Source organism: Macaca fascicularis, chromosome 14 (assembly GCF_037993035.2).
Source record: "Macaca fascicularis isolate 582-1 chromosome 14, T2T-MFA8v1.1".
Taxonomy (NCBI): Eukaryota; Metazoa; Chordata; class Mammalia; order Primates; family Cercopithecidae; genus Macaca; species Macaca fascicularis.
Window position 1 is genome coordinate 18,540,569 of NC_088388.1, and position 22,947 is coordinate 18,563,515.

Here is a 22,947-nt window from a genome sequence, read left to right on the forward strand (position 1 = left end):
GGTTACTTATAGAAAAGGTCTCCATAGCTGCATCCTCTAACTGGTCCCACATGGATCCTTTGTCCCTTCCTGCCAATTTGAGAGCAGGAAGGACCATGGTAGCAAGAAAGGAAAGAAAGGAAGACAGAAAGGCAGAGGCTGTTGATTAACACCAAAACCCAATCTTGTCCAGTTTTCACCCACTGCTTGTTCTGGACACAGTAAGTCGCTTGCTTCAGGTATAAAACTGCTATCTAATGTCAGCATTGAGATCAGCAGAAAGCCAACCAGCTACTTGTTCAGTGTGACCCTCTCCCCTGGCTGAGCCAGCTTTCTCCAGTGCAAAGGGCCTTCCCAGTGTGTTTCTCACCTAGGAGTCCCTCATAGAGATAGACTCGCTGGCTCACATCTTCAGAAGTGCGAATGGGGCTGCCTGCCAGCTTCTCCTTTACGCTTGGCTTCAAGCTATGGGCTTTACCCTAGAGAGAAGAGATGATAGGTCAGTGGCCGAGGTAGCAATGAACAGGGGCAAAGGAAACCAAACATTTCACTAAGAGGCTGTCACACCAGTCACCATCCATTAACAACATAAACTCCAGTACCCATGCTTCTGCAAGTCCACCATGCCTCCTAAACTATACAATAAAGTTTTCAGTTTTGACTTATCTTTACTCCTTAGTCTCTGTAAGATTATTTTCTCTTTAAAGCAACAACAATAACAATCAGATTAATTCTCTGTGTAGTTACGTAACACAGCAGAAAGAACCCAGGGTTTACCATCAGACTGACTAAGGCTTAGATCCCTGCCTCTTATTAGCTTATGTGACCTTAGGTACAAAAATCAGCTTCCCTGAGCCTCATTTTCCTAATCTGTCAAAGGAAGGTTATAATACCTACCTCATAGGACTACTTTACAAGAATTAAATTTGAAAATACATATAAAGCACCTAACAGTGCCTAGCACATGGCTAGTAATTGAGAAATGTTCATTTCTTCTTTCCTATCTTTTACTGTCCCTAAGAAATATCACTAACTTCATCTGCTACTTCTGAGTAGATTTTCTATTCATTAAAAGATTTTCAGCCGGGTGCAGTGGCTCACGCCTGTAATCCCAACACTTTGGGAGGCCAAGGTGGCTGGATCACCACGTCAGGAGATCTAGAGTTCCTGGCTAACATGGTAAAATCCCGTACCTATTAAAAATACAAAAAATGGGAGGCTGAGACGGGCGGGATCACATGGTCAGGAGATCAAGACCATCCTGGCTAATACGGTGAAACCCCGTCTCTACTAAAAAAAATACAAAAAACTAGGCCGGGCGCGGTGGCTCAAGCCTGTAATCCCAGCACTTTGGGAGGCCGAGACGGGCGGATCACGAGGTCAGGAGTTCGAGACCATCCTGGCTAACACGGTGAAACCCCATCTCTACTAAAAAATACAAAAAACTAGCCGGGCGAGGTGGCGGGCGCCTGTAGTCCCGGCTACTCAGGAGGCTGAGGAAGGAGAATGGCGTAAAAACCCGGGAGGCAGAGCTTGCAGTGAGCTGAGATCCGGCCACTGCACTCCAGCCTGGGCGACACAGCGAGACTCTGTCTCAAAAAAAAAAAAAAAAAAAAAAAAAAAAACTAGCCGGGCGAGGTGGCGGGCGCCTGTAGTCCCAGCTACTCCGGAGGCTGAGGCAGGAGAATGGCATGAATCCAGGAGGCGGAGCTTGCAGTGAGCTGAGATCCAGCCACTGCACTGCACTCCAGCCTGGCGACAGAGCCAGACTCCGTCTCAAAAAAAAAAAAAAAAAAAAATTAGCCAGGTGTGGTGGCACACGCCTGCCGTCGCAGCTACTTGGGAGGCTAAGGCAGAAGAAACGCTTGAAAACCCTGGAGGCGGAGGTTGCAGTGAGCCAAGATCGCACCACTGCACTCCAGCTTGGGCGACAGAGTGAGAGACTGTCTCAAAAAAAAAAAAAACAAAAAAAAACCAACACCTAAAAAGAGACAAAATAATTATATAGTAACAAAGGGATCACTTCAGCAAGAGGATATAACAATTGCAAATACATATGCATTCAACACCAAACAGTTATATAAAGCAAATATTGCAAATATTATTAGATCTAAAGGGAGAGATATACTCCAATACAGTAACAGTTGGGGACTTCAATACCTCACTCTCAGCATTGGACAGATCATCTAGACAGAAAATCAACACAGAAACACTGGATTTAAACTGCATTTTAGATTCAGATTGCTTTTTAGACCAAATGGACCTAACAGACATTTACAGAACATTCCATCCAACAGCTGTAGAATACACATTCTTTTCATCAACACCCAGAACATTCTCTAGGACAGACCACATATTAGGCCACGAAATAAGTATAACGAGAAATTTAAGAAAACTGAAATCACAGCAAGTATCTTTTCAGACCACAAGGGAACACTGTGCTCTGAAAATTAGAAATAACAAACTTTTAAAATCATACGAATACACGGAAATTAAATATGCTCCTGAGTGACCAATGGGTCAACAAAGAAATTAAGAAGGAAATTTAAAAATTTCTTCACACAAATGAAAATAAAAACACAGCATACCAAAACCTATGGGATACAGCAAAAGCAGTATTAAGAAAGAAGCTTATAGCAATAAATGTCTACATCAAAAAAGTAGGAAGATTTCAAATCAACTTAATGATGCAGCTCAAAGAATTGTGAAAGCAAGAACAAACCAAACCCAAAATTAGTAGAAGAAATAATCAAGATCAGAGCAGAAATAAAATTGAGACTAAAAAATATAGGCCAGGCATGGTGGCTCACGCTTATAATCCCAACACTTTGGGAGGCTGAGACAGGTGGATCACCTGAGGCCAGGAGTTCGAGAGCAGCCTGGCCAACATGGCGAAACCCCATCTCTAGTAAAAATACAAAAAAAAAAAAAAAATAGCCGGGTGTGGCGGTCGGCACCTGTAATCTCAGCTACTTGGGAGGCTGAGGCAGAAGAATCACCTGAACCCAGGAGGTGGAGGTTGCAGTGGGCCAAGAATGCACCATTGCACTCCAGCCTGGGCAACAAGAGCAAAACTCTGTCTCAAAATAAATAAATAAATAATCAACAAAATGAAAAGTTCATTTTCGTAAAGAGAAACAAAATCCACAAACCATTAGAGCTAGACTAACCAAAAGAGAGAGAGAGAGAGAGAGAGAGAGAGAGAGAAAGAGAGAGAGAGAGAGAGAGAAGACTCCCGCCAAAAAAACACCAAAAACAAAAAAGGAAACATTACAATTGCCATCACAGAAAAACAACAAATAACAAGGGACTATAACTACATGCCAACAAATTAGAAATGGATACATTCTTAGACATAAACAATCTACCAAGATTTAACCAAGAAATAGCAACCTGAACGGTCCAATTACAAGTAATGAGATTGAATCTGTAATAAAAAGCTTCCCATCACAGAGCACGATGGTTAATGCCTGTAATCCCAGCACTTTGGGAGGCTCAGGCAGGCAGATCACTTGAGGCCTGTAGCTCGAGACCAGACTGGCCAACATGATGAAACCCTGTCTCTATTAAAAATACAAAAATTAGCCAGGCATGGTGGTCAATACCTGTAATCCCAGCTACTCGAGAGGCTGAGGTATGAGAATTGCTTGAACCTGAGAGGCAGAAGTTGCAGTGAGCCAACATCACACCACTGCACTCCAGCCTGAGCAACAGAGCAAGACTCTGTCTCAAAAAAAAAGTTGGGCGCAGTGGAGCAGACGCCTGTAATCCCAGCACTTTGGGAGGCCGAGGGGGGCAGATCACTTGAGGTCAGGAGTTCGAGACCACCCTGGACAACATGGCGAAACCTCGTCTCTACTAAAAATACAAAAATTAGCCAGGTGTGGTCGTGGGCGCCTTTAATCCCAGCTACTTGGGAGGCTGAAGCAGGAGAACTGCTTGAACCCGGGAGGTGGAGGTAGCAGTGAGCTGAGATCACACAACTGCACTCTAGCCTGGGCAACAGAGCAAGACTCCGTCTCAAAAAAAAAAAAAAGAAAGAAAGAAGAGAAAGGCTCAGGACCCAATAGCTTCAATGCAGAATTCTAAAAACATTTAAAGAAAAACTAGGCTGGGCGCGGTGGCTCAAGCCTGTAATCCCAGCACTTTGGGAGGCGGAGACGGGCGGATCACGAGGTCAGGAGATAGAGACCATCCTGGCTAACATGGTGAAACCCCGTCTCTACTAAAAAATACAAAAAACTAGCCGGGCGAGGTGGCGGGCGCCTGTAGTCCCAGCTACTTGGGAGGCTGAGGCAGGAGAATGGCGTGAACCCGGGAGGCGGAGCTTGCAGTGAGCTGAGATCCGGCCACTGCACTCCAGCCTGGGCGACAGAGCGAGACTCCGTCTCAAAAAAAAAAAAAAAAAAAAAAAGAAAAACTAATACCAAATACAAAAGTATTCAATAAAAGTCAACATCCCTTCATGATAAAACCTCTCAACAAGTTAGGTACAGAGAACATACCTCAAAACAATAAAAGTCACATATGACAAACCCACAACCAACATCATACTAAATGGGGAAAAGATGAAAACTTTTCCTCTACGATCTGTAACAAGACAAGGATGTCTAATTCCACCACTTTTATTCAACTGGAAGTGCTAATCAAAGCAATTAGGCCAGAGAAAGAAAGGGCATCCAAATTGGACAGAAGGAAGTCAAACTGTCCCTCAAAGCGGGCTGGGTATTGTGGTTCACACCTGTTAATCCTAGCACTTTGGGTGGCCAAGGCAGGTGGATCGCTTGAGCCCAGGAGTTCCAGACCAGTCTGGGCAACATGGGAACACCTTGTCTCTACAAACACAAAAATCAGCTGGGCATGGTGGCGCATGCCTGTAGTCCCCGCTACTCGAGAGACTGAGATGGAAGGACTGCTTGAGCCCAGTAGGTGGAGGCTGCAGTGAACCGATATTGCACCACTGCACTACTCCAGCCTGGTTCTATCTTAAAAAAAAAAAAAAAAAAAGAAAAAGAAAAAAGAAAGCCCTAAAATCTCCACTAGAAAACTCAGAATAAGTGAATTCAATAAAGTTGCAGGATATAAAATCAACATATAAAAATCAGTAGTGTGTCTATACACCAACAATAAAACAGCAGAGGCCGGGCGCAGTGGCTCACGCCTGTAATCCCAGCACTTTAGGAGGCCAAGGTGGGCAGATCACGAGGTCAGGAGATCGAGACCATCCTGGCTAACATGGTGAAACTCCATCTCTACTAAAAAAATACAAAAAAGTTAGCCGGGCATGGTGGCGTGCGCCTGTAGTCCCAGCTACTCGGGAGGCTGAGGCAGGAGAATGGCGTGAACCCAGGAGGCGGAGCTTGCAGTGAGCCGAGATCACACCACTGCACTCCAGCCTGGGCAACAGAGCGAGACACCATCTCAAAAAAATAAATAAATAAATAAAAAATTAATGCCCTACGAATAAATTCAATGAAGGAGGTAAAAGATCTCCATGAGGAAAAATAGAAAACACTGATGTAAGAACGAGTTTAGGGAAAAGATGTAAAGATACATACACCATGTTCATGGATTGGAAGAATATTGTGAAAATGACCATACTACCAAAAGTGATCTATAGATTCAAGGCAATTCCTACCAAAATACCAATGGTATTCTTTGTTTTTTTTTTTTTTTGAGACGGAGTCTCACTCTGTCGCCCAGACTGGAGTGCAGTGGTGCGATCTCGGCTCACTGCAAGCTCCACCTCCCGGGTTCACGTCATTCTCCTGCCTCAGCCTCCCGAGTAGCTGGGACTACAGGCGCCCGCCACCATGCCCAGCTAGTTTCTTTGTATTTTAGTAGAGACGGGGTTTCACCGTGTTAGCCAGGATGGTCTCGATCTCCTGACCTCGTGATCCGCCCGACTCGGCCTCCCAAAGTGCTGGGATTACAGGCGTGAGCCACCGCGCCCGGCCACCAATGGTATTCTTCACAGAGATAGAAAAAACAATCCTAAAATTCATATGGAACCACAAAAGACCCCAGATAGCCAAAACAATACTGGGCAAAAAGGTATCACACTACTAGACTTCAAAATATAAGAGAAAGCTACAGTAACCATAACTGCATGCTACTGGCATAAAAAACAGACCCATAGACCAATGGAACAGAATAGAGAACCCAGAAAGAAATCCATATATTTATAGCCAACTGTTTTTTGACAAAGGAACCAAGAATATTCACCAGGGGTAGGGACAGTCTCTTCAATAAATGGTGCTCGGAAAACCTGATATCCATTATTCAGAAAAATAAAACTAGACACCTACCTCTCACCATATACAAAAATCAACCCAAAATGGATTAAAGACTTAAATATAAGACCCAAAACTATAAAACTACTAGAAGAAAACGTAGCAGAAATGCTTCAGGACATTGGTCTGGGCAAAAAGTTTATGGAGACCTCAAAAGCACAGGCAACAAAAGCAAAAGTAGACAAACAGGATTATATTAAACTAAAAAGCTTCTGCACAACAAAGGACATGATGAACTGAGTGAAGAGATAGTCTGCAGAATGGAAGAAAATATTTACAAACTATTCATCTGACAAGAGATTAATATCTAGAATATACAAGAAAGAACTCAACAGCAAAAAAACACAATCTATTAAAAAATGGGCAAATGAGCTGAACAGATCTCTCTTAAAAAAAGACACACAAATGGCTAACAGGTGTTTTGGAATAATGGGCCTCTACAAAGGCCTTGAAGCCAAACTGCTGTAGACAGTTCTCACTGCCGCTTCCATTTATGAGAAACTGATGGTTGCTATCCTCACAGCTATGCGGCTGAAGGGTACAGCAAGCACTGAGATGTCTTACGGTGAAAAGTTCAGAAGACGCTCAAGGTGGAGGATTTTCTTTGAAGCGAAGAGAAGTAATTTTCCTATTACTCTGGCTCCTTCCACCACAAATGTAACCTCTATTGGCTTGAAAAGCATCTAAAGGTAAACAGGAAGTATAGCAGGCTAGACCTGTTGTCAACTTAACTTTTACGATCCATGGTTAGATTTTGGGGTGAAGGTTGAACTAATATGAAAAGAAAACATTATTGAAAATCCCTGGCCGGGCGCGGTGGCTCACACCTGTAATCCCAGCACTTTGGGAGGCTGAGGCGGGAGGATCATGAGGTCAGGGGATCGAGACCATCATGGCTAACACGGTGAAACCTTGTCTCTACTAAAAATACAAGAAATTAGCTGGGTGTGGTGGCGGGCACCTGTAGTAACAGCTACTTGGGAGGCTGAGGCAGGAGAATGCCGTGAACCCAGGAGGCGGAGCTTGCAGTGAGCCGAGACTGCACCACTGCACTCCAGCCTGGGCGACAGAGCGAGACTTCATCTCAAAAAAAAAAAAAAAAAAGAAGAAGAAAGAAAAGAAAACCCCTAATAAACTGTCAGCACAAAAGAAAAATCAATTAATCATTCAATCAACCAACCAGTCTGTTCAGACTCAGAGAGAGTTAAGGCCCATTAACTTGAATAGCCTCTCAATCCTATTCCCAATCTTCACTCTGGGAGGTCACTGAATCTATTAAAAACACATACAGAAGGCTCTGCGAGTGGGCAAGATTACCAGTCTTAAATAGCTGGTTTCATTTAAATTTTTCTTCCTTTCACCCCACGGGCCAAAGATAAGGACCTATGCCTATAAGTTCTTATAGAGCACATCCATTCTCATCTCCGTTTAATAAAGTGGCAAGTCTATCAGTGTTTTAACAGCCTATAGAGGCACATATACATTAAAAAGCAGAGGCTGGGCACAGTGGCTCATGCCACTTTGAGAGGCCAAGGCAGGAGGCTCACTTAACCCAGGAGTTTGAGACTGGCCTAGACAACAGAGGGGAATCCAATTTCTACAAAAAACTAAAAAAATTAGCCAGGCATGGTGATGTATGCCTGTAGTCCCAGCTACTTGGGAGGCTGAGGTGGGAGGACCACTTGAGCCTGGGAGGTTAAGGCTGCAGTGAGCAGTGATTGTGCCACTACACTCCAGCCTGGGCAACAGAGTGAGACCCTGTGTAAAACAAACAAACAAACAAACAAAAAACCCAGATGTCTAAGGCAAGGACTAAAAAGAATTCATCTCCTTCCAGCTGATTACAGGCTTACTGTGTGATCTAGGGAAGTTCTTTTTTCCCAAGGCATTGTTCCCCTCACCTATTAGAAGAGACTAGTCACAGCAATATAGTGAATCACAAACTTCTTGAGTAAAAATTATGCCTTTTTCATCCCTGTTTCTTTAGCGCAAAATCTGGCACTTAGTAAATCACTTCATGGATGTTTATTAATAAATGAAAACTTCAAATAACTGTTAGTAATATACTAAAATAGAATGCTATTTTAAGATGCTATATAAATAGAGCAGAGACCAAAATAAAACTGGATACTCCATAGAAACAGACTGGTACTAAATGAGAGCTGTGATTGTCCTGACAAATACCACAAAGGCATCACTTTGCCTGTGTTAGACCTGGGGATTAATACTACATAGGATTCGAAGCCCTTATCTGACTGGGCAAGGAGCATAACTCATCAGTGATTCAGGAGAGGGTTCTAAAAGTCCCAGATCGTAAGTCAAACGACTGAAAAAAGCCTTAAGAAATGTTTTCCTTACAGCCAAATATATGAGGATTACCTCTTCCTTATTTAACCTTCACCTCTTTAGTGTCTCTTAACTTTCATTCTTTTCTAGCCTGCTTCCCTCCCCCATTAAAGAAATGGTCTTCTTTTGTTGGCAAACAAAGCTTACAAAGATGGTGCTTGTAGCAGAGTTGGTCTCAATTTCACTATCAGACAAAGTGCCCCGAGAGCTTGCCAGGTGAACACTGCCCTCGCCACCTGGTCCGTCACCTGCATTGCTGCTCAAGTCACTGTCAGCTCCAAGAGTCTCTCCAGAGCTATTACTCACCTGTAAAAGAAAAAAGGTAGTAAGAGATAGTCCCCAGGGATGGGCCCCAGAAATGCCAAGCTGTTAGAGCTCCCTGCCACCATAAAAAAATATTCAATTTCAAAGGTGTGTCAGACAGCCTCTGGAAGTACCTTCTTTATAAGTTGAGAAGCTCTGGGTGAAATCTCGTGTACACACACTTATGATGCTAAACCTCTCCACCATGAGAACCATGCTGACCTGAGACTCAGAGCAGCCTCCAAAGAGAAAGTAGCGCCCTTTTCCAAAGGGGAAATCCACACCCCACCCACCACGATGCCAGTGTGGTGTTCCCCTACCACGGTGCTAACTTCAGAATCCTGACTTGAGCTGCGGATCATAACAGCTGGACTCACGCTGATGACAGAGTCTTGATCAGTCCTCTGAAACAAGACACAGGAACATTAGGGGAGGTGTCCAATCTCCTCTCAGTTTCCCACAGAAATACTGTACCTTCTTTCTGCCCATCCCCACCCTTCTGTTATCATCCCTAGAGAAGTCACGAGCAACTTTTGTTTCCGGAATATAAAACACGTACAACTTATATAATAAAAAAAAGAAATAGGCCTGGCAGAGGCTCACGCCTGTAGTCCTGGCACTTTGGGAGGCTGAGGTGGGAGGAGCATTTGAGCCCCGGAGTTGGAGACCAGCCTGGGCAACATGGTGAAACCCTATCTCTACAAAAAAATACACAAACTTAGCCAGGCATGGTGGTGGGCGCCTGTGGTCCCAGCTACTCAGGATGCTGAGGTGGGAGCATCACTTGGGCCCAGGAGGTTGAGGCTGCAGTGAGCTGAGAGCACACCACTGCCCTCCAGCCCAAGCGACAGAGTGAGACCCTGTCTCAAAAACAAAAAACAAAAAACAATGCATTAAAAAAGTACATGCTCACTGTAGAAAATACATGAAAGAATAAGGAAATAAGAACAAGTTGTAAATCTACCTCCCACCTTAAGCACTGTTTTTAGTATATTTCCTTTCAGTTTCTTCTCAATACATTTTAAAAATAAAATTGGAATCACACTATATGCAGCTTTGTTAAACATTTTCCCATGTCACTAAATTTTTGAAAACACAACCTTTAATGGATACTAATATTGCATTACATGGATCTATTACACTTATTTAACAATTCCTTATCATTAGATACTTATATTGTTTTGAGGGTCAATTTTTTTTTCTTTTTTTGAGACGGAGTCCCACTCTGTGGCATAGGCTGGAGTGCAGCGGAGCAATCTCAGCTCGCTGCAACCTCTGCCTCCCGGGTTCCAGTGATTCTCCCGCCTCAGTCTCCGGAGTAGCTGGGATTACAGGCGACCACCACCACACCGGGCTAATTTTTACATTTTTAGTAGAGACGGGGTTTCACCACGTTGGCCAGACTGGTGTTGAACTCCAACTCCTGACCTCAAGTGACCCACCTGCCTCAGCCTCCCAAAGTCCTGGGATTACAGGCATGAACTGCTGCACCTGGCTATTTTTTTTTTTATTTTTATTTTTTTTGAGACAGAGTTTCACCCTTGTTACCCAGGCTGGAGTGCAATAGTGCAATCTTGGCTCACCACAACCTCCGCCTCCCGGATTAAAGCGATTCTCCTGCCTCAGCCTCCCAGGTAGCTGGGATTACAGGTATACGCCACCACGCCTGGCTAATTTTGTATTTTTCATAGAGACGGGGTTTCATAATGTTGGTCAGGCTGGTCTCGAACTCCCAACCTCAGGTGATCCGCCCGCCTCGGCCTCCCAAAGTTCTGGGATTATAGGCGTGAGCCACTGTGCCCGGCCGTCTGGCTGTTTTGTTTTTTTTTTTAACTTGAAGTATTCTGAGACAGCATATTTAATCCTCGTAATTTTCAACAAGGTTGTCACAAACCTGGGAACTAGACGTCAGGCTCACACCACTGTCTGCGCTGATCTGGGACTTTTTCTCCTCTGTCTCACCAAGGTCAAAGACAGGTTTGATTACTTCAGGCCCTGAGTAGGGGAAGACTTCTGTTACTCCGTGCACAAAGGCTAGGGGCAGGCTGGTAAAGGGGGAGGGACAGCAGCACAGGCTGGTCCCAGACCTGTTCAGCCCATCCCAGTCACCTTTCCAAGGACTACTCCCAACTCAGGACCCACTGGAAAAAGAGGTCCCCAGATGCCTTAAGAACCAAGTAAGACAAATCAGACCTGGTCCCAATGGGTTCTCCAGTCATCTTCTCAACCTGAGAAAATTATGAGCAAATCATCTTAAAACAAAAAAGCTCCACAAGGCTGGGCATGGTGGCTCACGCCTGTAATCCCATCACTTTGGGAGGCTGAGGCAGGTGGATCACCTGAAGTCAGAAGTGTGAGACCAGCTTGGCCAACATGATGAAACCCTGTCTCTACCAAAAAATACAAAAATTAGCCAGGCGTGGTGGTGCATGCCTGTAATCCCAGCTACTCGAGAGGTTGAAGCACGAGAATCGCTTGAGCCCTGGAGGCAGAAGTTGCAGTGAGCCAAGATCGTACCACTGCACTCCAGCCTGGGCAACAGAGCAAGACTCCATTTCAAAAAAAAAAAAGAAAAAGAAAAGTTCCACAAACAAATGTCTAAACCACATTCCATGGCACTCAGAGTCTGAGCTTTGCTGGTACCTGAAACCATTTTATGGTCCCCAGGTCACTTAATGCTTCCCAAACAAATGTGTCTAAAGGAAGTAGAAAAGGTTGGGCCCGATGAGATAAGAAACACCAGCTGTTTTGGTGGGCACTGCCTACCTCCATCTACGTTTGAGATAAAAACCACCCCCCTTGTCCCCCACCCACCCACAACGGTATGGCAGAAGGACAGAATGACAGAAAGCAAGAAAGCGTGCCTAGGCAAGCCACCAGAGAGTTGGGCAGCTACAGACTCAACACGGAGGGACAGCAACCATCTCTGCCAACTGTGCCCACAGGCCTTCTAACAGGTGAGGGAGATATCAGCCAATGGGGGGCACTAAAATAGGCAAACGTTCTCCCCACCAACTCTGAAGCAACAGAGAACCAAGTTCTGGGGAGTTGTATTCAGTAGACACCTGGTTATAACCTGATTGACACGAGGGGAGGAGGAAAGAAGCGGCCTACATGCCACACGCCTAGGAGTCACATGCTACCTACCTGCTGCCATTCCAAACACCCTCTAAGAGCAAATTTGGGGTGGGGCTGACAAAGGGAGCCTGCCCCAACTGGGCCTGGGGAGTTGGCAGGTATGGGAGACTTGGGAACAGGAAAGGGCATTTGTTCCTTACTCTGTTTTTCCAAAGCTTTTTGCTTTTTCACTTCCTGGTGCTTGTTCCACAATTCTACCCCAGATGCAATGCAAGCAGGAGAGAAAGACAGAGAGTCAGAAGCTGGTCAGACAGATGAAATGGAAACCCACCCACCCAAGTCGATTGAGTCTCAGGCACTGGATTACCAACCAAGAGATACAAAGATATCTTCATGGGGAGAAGGGGCAGAAAACAAGACATCTAACCCCTCCACCCAAACTCATGAACAGATTCCAAATTTCCAATTCCAATCCCAATGTGGCAGTAAAAACCCTGCAGAATGTTAGAGCTGGAAGGGCCCTTAACAAAGCTCCTTCATTTTTGCATGAGGAAACTGGTCCTAAAGAGGCTGGAGCACTTGATCAAGATCATGTAACTTAGGATCCATTTAAACTCCCACCATGCCACACTCTCTCTGCCAAATGAGCTGGGGAAGGACAATTTTTACAGATTCCAGATGAGACAGACGAACACCTCAAGCGGCCAGAGTTTCAGAAGCATGAACACCAATCTGTTTGATTCACTGGACTGGACAGAGGCCAATTCATGCAGGCAGTTAGCACCCCTCCTCATTGCTCCTCAAGAAACTGCAGGCAGTTAGCACCCCTCCTCATTGCTCCTCAAGAAACCACTCACCCCCAGAGCCAGTGCCTGCACTACCAACCAGCAATCTGGAAAAATGCTTCCAGCTGAGGTGACAGAGAACATAAAATGGTCAAGACCAGCATCCTCATAGAGGAAAACAGAATGGCAACCACAGCAATTATTTTCCTCGAAGGAACTTCAGAGTGTACTTAGTATGATTTCCTTATTTCCGTATGATTTCCTCATTTCCCAGGTGAAGAGACAGAGACCCTGAGAGGGGAAGTTATTTGCCCATTGCATTCCTAGCTGGAGGCTGATATGGGACTAAAACTCCAGACCTCCATACTAGCAGGTCAGTACTTTTCCTAGAACATCATATGAGGCAGAAGAAAGCCGGGAGTTGACTGCTACTAGAATAATATTCTGCTGGCTAGGAAAGTGTAGCTCCCCTAAAAAGGAATCAGTTCCACATCACCATTTATGGGAGCACATGGCAACTGCTAATGGCCATGGCAATGAAACATCAGCTGGAAGCAGAGTGCCTAGGGACCTAGAACCAGAAAAAGAAAGATCCAACCTCGATGACTCAAGGTCAAGCAGGGAGTGAGCCAAACAGAGGTGATGCCCAGAAAGCTCACTAAGGCACTGCCTTTGTGGGAATGGAGAAACACCAAATGTAAACAAGATTTTAATCAAGTCCATGAGGAAGCATTTAAAGAACTGACTTGGAAACCTATACCTCAAAGATCCAGAACCCAGGGAAATGGGGTTGCCAGACATGGCCCAGAGGAGCACATTCCAGAGCAGTGTAATGGCTGGATGGGAGGACACTGGCTTCAGAGACACAAATGTCGTTTGTATAGCCCAAAGATGCATCTATAAACTTCCTGAGCACTTCCAGGAATTCTCTCCACTATGTGAAGAAATGCAGATGTAAATAAAAAGAGCGGCCAGGAGTACAGCTCACACCACCTGCAGTAAGCCTTACTGGGCCCTCTAAACAAAACCTCCATTCTTCCTCTAAGATACAGGGTGAGGGGTGGCTGCGGATGAAATATAAAGACTAGAGAAGTACAAAGAAACACCACTAGAAATGGACACAGGTCTCCTTCTCTCTCTAGGAAGCAAAGCATGGGGCAGAGAAAGGCAGGATTCTGGATGAATTGAGGAGAAAGGGATATTTACGAAGCCAGGACCCCTCTACCGCACCAAACACACTGATACGTACCAATAGACGCTATAAAATTTTCTTCCTTTAAACTTCTGGTGTCCAGTTCCTTAGGACCCTTTCCTGTGGCACTTGGTGCCCGAGGTCCCACCTGGGGAACTCTCAGCTGTGCCATAGCCTTTGGGTCCCCCCGCCCAGCTAGGCCAGGATCCTTGCCAACTGGGGTATTTACACTTTCTGTTGGACTTCTCTTCCGCTTGTCTGGTTCTGAGAGAAAAAAATCAAGAAGTCAAGAGAAGTAATGAGTAGGAATCAAGGTGCAGACATGAGGTGGGAGGAGCCAGGATACAGAAGGGTGTGGAATGAAGGAGTTCAGGGAAAGATGAGCTGATGTCTTATTTTTCATAACAAAAAACACTCACTACGTATAAACATGCATAGAAAATAAAACCCCAAAGCCAGATGGGAAGCAGCATGGTACTGGAAATCTGTCCTGGGGACAAATACATTTTCTCTTTGGGAGACAAGTGGGAGAGTTGGGGATGGCATGGTGCCCAGCAGATACAATCCCTACCTTTACTATAGTAGTGGGTCTGGGCGATCTCCAGAAGCCCAAAGATGCTGGCCATGCCACCCAGACCCGCATGGGCATAGGACTGCTCCAGGCTGAGGATTGTACACTTGAGGAGGTCTAACATTCCCTTGTACACCTTCCGACTGACCTCCTGCAACAATAACCCAGGGGCTAGCGTTGGCAAATTGCCTTTGGTATTCACATCCCTCTCCCCAGTTACTCTGACTCCCTACCCCCAACACTGACCACATCCGGGATAATGTCCTGCCGGGCATCGTCCTCTGACTGCACCGTGCGGTTCAGCTTGCTCAGGACAAAGACTCGCAGTTGCTCGCTCTCCAGGAGCCGGCGCACCTTTTTCATGTTGAGCCAGCCAACTCCCTGGCCGTCCAGCACGTTGTGTACCACCTCCTTCAGGAACTGCTGGTTCTCACTACAGGGTCCACACACCGCTTCTGTGGTCACCAGCTCCTTTGCAGAGCACCCCCCACCTTTCACCCAGACTAGAGGCCTGCCTCCAGGGGTAAAACACAAAGCCACATCTCTGAATGTCCAAGTCCACCACATCCCCCAACTCTCCAGAGAACCTGATTTGCCCAAATACCCACCACTGCTGATTCACTCCGCTCAACACTGTAAGCTTTCAATTGCATGGAGATCAAGCCAGAATGAGAAGTGCTGGCAAGAAATTGATTACATCTACCCCATTGAGAGCTTCTCTCACACTCTATCCCTAAAGTTCTGCAGAGGAACCACCCCACCTCTACCTGAGAACTTTTAAAACAGCTCTACCATTTATTACCTAGAATTGCTGGATCGACCCTGGGGTGATGGAGGTTCTCTTTTCACTGTTGGGCTGTGTTTAATGACAGATGACTTCTGATCCACTAACGCCCTCCTGTTTCCTGTGGCAGGGGAGGCAGGAATGAGAGACATCACTATTATAGTGCAGGAGCTCATGCCAGCACAGCCCTGAGTAGCCATGTTCCACGCCCGTTCCTCAGAAGGGCTGGGTGAGGGTAGCACCAAGGCATCATACGTAGGTAGAAACCAGCCATGGCAATGTGGAGGAGGTGGGGATGGAGACTCAGGCCACTCCACATGCACCAGCAGCACGCCCCATGGGCAAGCATGGGCGTCACGGGGAACGGGGCAAGCAGGTCACTCATGTGATGCTGCTAGCTCCATGAGAAGGATGGCCCTCGGGCAGGCACAGAAGATGCTAGAGAAAAAAAAAAAAGATCATGCACAGCTCACAGGCAAGACCCACCTTCACCACTCCCGGGGCCGGCTTCAGTAACAATCTCCATTAGAGTATTTAGCCCAAATACTGGGACACAAAATACACAATTAGTAGGTGCACCACAATACCGCAACCCCTCTACCCCTCCGAGGAGCAGTAAGCCAGATAATCTGAGCATTCTCCCAAAGCTTGAGGAATGCACATAACTTTGGTTCTCGGGCACCTCAGAGCTGGAAGCCAAGTGACCAGGAGACAACCAAGGCTCTAAGAAAAGACCATCCTTAAGACGTGGCCTCTCAAAGCCAGGGGCGGGTAAATGACACAGGGAGGCTTCAGGTACTGCACACACACATGCATGAAAGAGGGACCGCTGGTTTTCAGAAAACATCCAGCACAGGGGGTCAGGGGCCTGAGGGCATGTGCAGGGAAGCGACCCATCTTGCAGATGCTATTGTTGGGAGTGGGGGTCAGGGCATGAGGATGGGAGGTGGGTGAGAGGGTAAGTGCAGCAAATGCGACAATGCATCAGCATGCAATGAAAGAGTTTCAATTGCTCTCCTCTTCAAATGTACCAAATGAAGGCCAGTGTCACTGACACCCTTCCATCCCTAGCCTACCCGGCCACATGTGGATTCCCTGGCAGTGCTAGTTCGCTCCTTACACTACCAGCTCTGATGTCCCTTTGCCCATTTATCCAATGTTCCCATCACCACCTAAGAACATGCCTTAGACTCCTGACAATGTTATTTGCTTGTTTCTGTTGGTTTCTTTTAGAGACAGGGTTTCACTCTGTCGTCCAGGCTGGAGTACACTGGCCTAATTATAGCTCACTGTACCTCAAACTCCTGGGCTCAAGTGAACCTCCTGCCTCAGCCTACCAAGTAGCTAGGATGACTGGTGTGAGCTACTGCACCCAAGTAACCTGACGTTTTTTACCAATAGGAATGAGAGATCAGTTAAAGAATACATGAGGTTGGCCGGGCGCGGTGGCTCACGCCTGTAATCCCAGCACTTTGGGAGGCCGAGGCGGGTAGATCACGAGGTCAGGAGATTGAGACCATCCTAGCTAACACAGTGAAACCTTGTCTTTACTAAAAATACATAAAATTAGCTGGGCGTGGTGGCAGGCGCCTGAAGTCCCAGCTACTTGGGAGGCTGAGGCAGGAGAATGGCGTGAACCCAGGAGGCACAGCTTGCAATGAGCTGAGATTGCGCCACTACACTCCAGCCTGGGCAACACAGCAAGACTCCGTCTCAAAAAAAAAAAAAAATAGAATACATGAGGTTGCTTCTCGCTGCACTTCCTACCACAGTTAAATATTTCGGCACACCATCCAGAGAAAACAAAAAAATCAGGCCAGGTGCGGTGGCTCACACCTGTAATCCTGGCACTTTGGGAGGCCGAGGTGGGCAGATCACTCAAGGTTAGGAGTTCAAGACCAGCCTGGCCAACATGGTGAAACCCCATCTCTACTAAAAATACAAAAATTAGCTGGGCGAGGTGACGTGTGCCTGTAATTCCAGCTATACGGGAGGCTGAAGCATGTGAATCACTTGAGCCTGGATGGCAGCAGTTACAGTGAGGCAAGATCGCCACCCTGCACTCTATCCAGCCTGGGATGTGACACTCTGTCTCAGGAAAAAAAAAAAAAAAAATCAAATTCAGAAAAGCCCCTGAAACTGTCAGATGGCACAAGCCAAATTCAAATAAGGTCTTTTTACTTTTTAAGATAGAGTCTTGCTCTGTCGCCCAGGCTGGAGGGCAGGGGCATGATCTCAGCTCACTGCAAGCTCCGCCTCCCGGGTTCACGCCATTCTCCTGCCTCAGCCTTCCAAGTAGCTGGGACTACAGGCGCCCGCCACCACACCTGGCTAATTTTTTTTTGTTTTCAGTAGAGACGGGGTTTCCCCATGTTAGCCAGGATGGTCTTGATCTCCTGACATCGTGATCCACCTGCCTTGGCCTCCCAAATTGCAAGTGCTGGGATTACAGGTGTAAGCCACTGCGCCTGGCTTTCAAATAAGGTCTTAACTGCCCCTAGAAACTAACAAATACTACTTGGCGCGCTCACAAGCCCTGGGTTGACAGGCTTATGAGTGCGTGAGAGGTGAGAGGCTGTGCTCTATAAATGCTGCCAGGCTCTCCATAACCATTCTCTGGTAGGCCAGCTCCTTGGCATGGAGTTTGTCCTAAGTTCATGCAGTGGCAACCCAGCAGACGACTGGAGGCGGCTGATGATCCCTATGTTAATCACGTACCCTGACAGGGTCCTCCCGAGAAGCAGCAGTAATCCCACAGCTGCCATTGTCCTAAATGACATAACAGGGCCCTCTCTAGCTATGAAGATGGTTTCCATTTGACAACCATCGGAGCCCAAGATGTGCAGTGAAAGCCATGAGGAGCAACATGAGGGATGACAACCAGGTCAAAGGATTCACCAGATGCAGGGCTCCTGACATGAACCCACAGCCTGAAATATCTCCCGGAGAAACCTGGCTTGGCAAAAGGAAGGCTGTAGTTACCTTTCAGACTGGGGAAGGGTGTGGCCTTCTCTCGGACACCTTTGGTGGGCAGTGTGAGGTTTGAAAGACTGAAGCTGGTACTGTGGTTCCGATAGAGGCTGCCTATCAAGGGGAGGGTGCGAGAGTGATGACTTGGCAGAGTAAGTAATCAAAGCATTAGACTAATGACTATCAGCATCTGCACCTCCCTCCTTTCCAAACACAGTCCCAGTTTGATGGATCAGATCATCTCTGATCTGTCTTAGAAAGGATCAAGTCTAACTCCAGGCAAACAATGGAGCCATTGCCAGGAGCAGCCAAAACCCAGTAACAGCTTTCTCTGTCCACCTCACATGATAATATCTGAGTCTCTCATCTACTGCTGCACAGCATGAAAGCTGGCAGTTAACGGGCTTCTGGTCTGAAGCTGGCACTGTCCCTCCCTGGCTGCTGAAGAAACTCACGATAACAGGGATCCTCGATGTTGGCTCTCTCTAGTCCATAGTCTGTCTTCAATCTTTAACTGATACCACCCCACACTGCTGGAAATACTCTCTAAGCACAAAATTCAATCTCGTATCAATTTCAAAGCACATTCATGGAAGAGTCCGTTATGAGGCAAAGAAGATACCAGATATAGACTCAAATCAAATTTGACCAGAGTATTTCCATTAAATATAAGTACAAGTGTGTGATTCTGAATTTACTGCCTGTTTTCCAGTTACCCATCCAGCTCTTACCTGAAATAGACTGAAACGACCAGGCATAATAATGACTAATCTGTCCCTGTCCTTTACTGCCCTCACTTGAAAACACCTTATTCAGTATCACCCAAATGACTGAATTAGAGCTTGCTAATGCTAACCTAGCCCTACATGTGAAGTTCTAAACAACATTTGCGATAGTCAGGCTCTGCTGTAGAGAAAATGGAACACAGGAATGAGAGAGACAGCTGAAGGCACTTACTGGCAAAAGACATGATGCCCCCGAAGCCCTCGGTGCTGGTGTTGGAGACGGTGGAGTTGGGAGAGCTTGCCCGAGAGTCTGACTCTGCATCTGAGTCACTTGCCAGTCTCAAGCTGTTGGGCCGCAGCAGCTTTTGAGCCCTTGAATGCACAGTGGCACCTATGAGCCCCAGGCAGGGGTACTTGACCTTGGGAGTATGAGCCTTATGCTACACTGCAGCTGCTGCTACCTTCCTGTAATTCCTAAACCCCTGGATCAAAACACCACCCTCTGGGGATGGCAGGACCACGAGAGCATTCAGACTTAGACTTTCTGATTAACCCTCGACCAGGGTCCACTGAGGTGAGGTCCTTCAGTCACCCATCTAGAAGGGATCCCCAGGCTCTCACCGATTGCCACTGACATGTTGGCTGAATCGGGGAGTGTAACTTTCCCCCTGCTCATCCTCATCTTCCTCAGGGGGAAAGCCATATTGGGGCTCGAAGTATGGATTGTCATAGATTCGTCGGCGCACTGACCCCTCTCCAATTTCTGCCTGACGTCTGTCCACGTTCGACTTGCCAATGCTGGGAGGCACGGAAGGGAGGGGCTTGGAGACGCCTACTGCTGCCTTATCATCCATCTCCGTAGAGTCAGCAGGTTCCTGAAGGCCACATGAAATTGAAAGTGGTTAGCTGCTGCCCAATGGTACCTTCCTGTAATCCCAGTTTGGCATTGCTGGACCAGGCCTGTCAGATTTCTAGCCTAAGGAATGTGTGGGAAATGATCTCTGTGGCACCTGTTCTCTGTCCCCACAAACTACGTAAGGGGGATCACAGTTGTACCCTGAACAAAGCCTGATGAACTCCTTTTGGGGTCAAAACTAGGTCTCTTAGGCTCTAAGCTCTAGGGCCCATGAAGAGGAAGATGAGAAAATTGTGTGAGAAGAAGCAAATGAATAGCTACAGCCTGGCTTTCCTAATAGATGAGGCCCACATCCCAGGCCATGGTTCTCACTCATCCACCACTCCTCACTTACAGAGTTGGCTCCGTGGATGATGGTGCTGGGGCTGCTGCTGGCAGTGGTGCTGGAGCTGGAGCGCAGTGGGGGGTTTTCCTGAGAGTTCTCACTGTCTAGGCCAGGCTCTTCTGCTTCCTTCTGATTCTGCAGCTCGTCAATCTCCACCTCGCTGGCATCCCCCAGTGCTGCATGCGTCAGAGGGTCCACATCTGCCAAAATCCAAGGGAGGCAGGTAGAGACCACCCCATCCCTAGACCCCCAACCCCTGCCCAGGGCTGGCCAATCTCCCCAAGCACACTTACTGGGAGTATCACCATTAATGTCACATTTCATCATTTCACTGACAAAATCACCAAGGGAGGAGTAAGAAGAGCTTGAATCGTCATAATCCATACTATCACTGCCACTGCAGAGTGAATTGCATAAAAAACAAAACAGAAAGGGGCAGGGAGAACACCTGCAATCAGCACTAGGAAAAATAAAAGGGGGAGCACTCTGAACGCAAGGCCAGGGTACAAATCAAATAAGGAAACCAAGAAAAACAGTCAACCAAAGCATAAAGACTGATAATGGGGGCTGGGACAGTGGCTCACGCCTGTAATCCCAGCACTCTGGGAGGCTAAGGCGGATTGATCACCTGAGGTCTGGAGTTTGAGACCAGCCTGGCCAACATGGTGAAATACCATCTCTACTAAAAATACAAAAAGTAGCCGGGCGCAGTGGCTCGCGCCTGTAATCCTAGCACTTTGGGAGGCCGAGGTAGGTGAATCACTTGAGGGCATGAGTTTGAAACCAGCCTGGCTAACATAGTGAAACTCTGTCTTTACTAAAAATACAAAAAATTAGCTTGGCGTGATAGCATGTGCCTGTAATCCCAGCTATTCAGGTGGCTGGGGCAAGAGAATCGCTTGAACCCAAGAGGGAGCTTGCAGTGAGCCAAGATCATGCCACTGCACTTTAGCCTGGAAGACACAGCAAGACTCCATCTCAAAAAATGTATATATATAAAAATTAGCCAGGTAGTCCCAGCTACTTGGGAGGCGGAGGCAGGAGAATCACTTGAACCTGGGAGGCGGAGGTTGCAGTGAGCTGAGACGGCACCACTGCACTCCAGCCTAGGTGACAGAGCGGCAAGACTCTGTCACACATGAAAAAAAATAAATAAAATAAAAAAAAAAATAGTGATATGGGAAGCCTATGAGATTGCCTCTTCTGTGCTAAAGAAGGGCTAGTGAGAGCCTCTTCACCTTAAAAACCTTTTTGCTACCCTAAGGATGCTCACCTATCATCAGTAGGTTCGGAGTCAGAGTCCCGCTCTGGTGGTACACTCAGGGCCTCAGCCAGCTGGGAATTGCTGTCATAGACGCGATAGTGGATAGGCTGCAGCTGATGAGCATACCACTTCGGCTTGTCACCAATCAGGGCTGGATCAAACATATCTACCCCATGAGGGAAAAGAATAGAAAGTCAGCAGCAAGGAAAAAAAGGCAAGCAATGCCTGAAAGAAGGGCAGGAAAAAGTCTAAAGCAGAGCAAGGACAGAAGGCACAGGTCAAAGATGAGCAAAGGAAAAATCAAAGTCCATCAAGAGGACAGAGGCAGAAGGCAGAGCGGAGCAGAGGGCAGGTGGACTCACTGTTGTGAATTCGCTGAAAGGCATAGTTGGTGGGGTTAAGGATCCATTCCCCAAAGTACTCCACAGCTTGAGTCCTGGCCAATTTCTCGGCAAAAGGAGTCTGGCGGGGACGTGAGGCTAGAAAGGAGCCAGCTTGAAAAGCTACCACAGGCCGAGGGAAGAGGCGCAGGGTACGTGTGTGCATCTGAAATCCCTGCAGCACGTTGGCAGAGTTGAAGAACCGTACCATGGCGACCCTGGGGAAGGAGATGATGAGATAATTTGAGACCCATGCCCTGTAGGGTAAGGATTCCCATGATCCAAAGTCTCAGAACACCTCCCAAAGCCATCACTTAACAGGCTTCCAAGGGGAGAGACACCTTTTTTTTTTTTGAGACAGAGTCTGGCCCTGTTGCTCAGGCTGGAGTGCAGTGGCGCAGTCTTGGCTCAATGCAAGCTCCGCCTCTTGGGTTCACACCATTCTCCTGCCTCAGTCTCCTGAGTAGCTGGGACTACAGGCACCCGCCACCATGCCCAGCTAATTTTTTTTGTATTTTTAGTAGAGACGGGGTTTCACTGTGGTAGCCAGGATGGTCTCGATCACCTGACCTCGCGATCCGCCAACCTCAGCCTCTCAAAGTGCTGGGATTACAGGTGTGAGCCACCACGCCCGGCCAGGGAGAGATACCTTAATAGATACCCCCTATTCATCCTGAGCACGTGGTTTACTATTTCTTCACTTTGCTTTTACCAAGGTGGAAAATCACAACCAAATATGGCACATATTTTATATATAAAGAAACCCTGGGCTGGGTGCAGTGGCACACGACTGTAATCCCAGCACTTTGGGAGGCCGAGGTGGGCGGATCACCTGAGGTCAGGAGTTCGAGACCAGCCCGGCCAACATGGTGAAACACTGTCTCTACTAGAAATATAAAAATTAGCCAGGCGTGGTGGCAGATGCCTGTAATCCCAGTCACTTAGGAAGCTGAGGCAGGAGAATCACTTGAACCCGGGAGGTGGAAGTTGCAGTGAGCTGAGATTATGCCATTGTACTCCAACAAGAGTGAGACTC

At 47.0% G+C, this 22,947-nt stretch overlaps 1 protein-coding gene across 50 annotated transcripts in view; it reads right to left on the reverse strand.

Moving 5' to 3' along the window:
- MADD (MAP kinase activating death domain) overlaps positions 1-22,947 on the reverse strand; it is a 56,797-nt gene that overhangs the window by 21,113 nt on the left and 12,737 nt on the right. For 4 of the 50 annotated variants that reach the window (XM_074013668.1, XM_074013658.1, XM_045371807.2 and 1 more), the window contains exons 9-25: positions 21,894-22,129; positions 21,541-21,697; positions 20,561-20,664; positions 20,277-20,467; positions 19,777-19,901; positions 19,259-19,398; positions 18,314-18,415; positions 15,350-15,452; positions 14,794-14,980; positions 14,548-14,698; positions 14,034-14,240; positions 12,200-12,253; positions 10,816-10,916; positions 9,254-9,325; positions 8,766-8,924; positions 350-458; positions 7-69 (exon numbers count right to left, since the gene is read on the reverse strand). In XM_074013668.1, coding sequence (XP_073869769.1) covers positions 7-69; positions 350-458; positions 8,766-8,924; positions 9,254-9,325; positions 10,816-10,916; positions 12,200-12,253; positions 14,034-14,240; positions 14,548-14,698; positions 14,794-14,980; positions 15,350-15,452; positions 18,314-18,415; positions 19,259-19,398; positions 19,777-19,901; positions 20,277-20,467; positions 20,561-20,664; positions 21,541-21,697; positions 21,894-22,129 — 2,261 coding nt within the window. Of the gene's footprint in view, positions 1-6; positions 70-349; positions 459-8,765; positions 8,925-9,241; positions 9,326-10,815; positions 10,917-12,199; positions 12,254-14,033; positions 14,241-14,547; positions 14,699-14,793; positions 14,981-15,349; positions 15,453-18,313; positions 18,416-19,258; positions 19,399-19,647; positions 19,902-20,276; positions 20,468-20,560; positions 20,665-21,540; positions 21,698-21,893; positions 22,130-22,947 lie in introns of all 50 variants that reach the window. The other 46 variants (XM_074013667.1, XM_074013657.1, XM_045371806.2 and 43 more) reach the window with 19 other exon arrangements.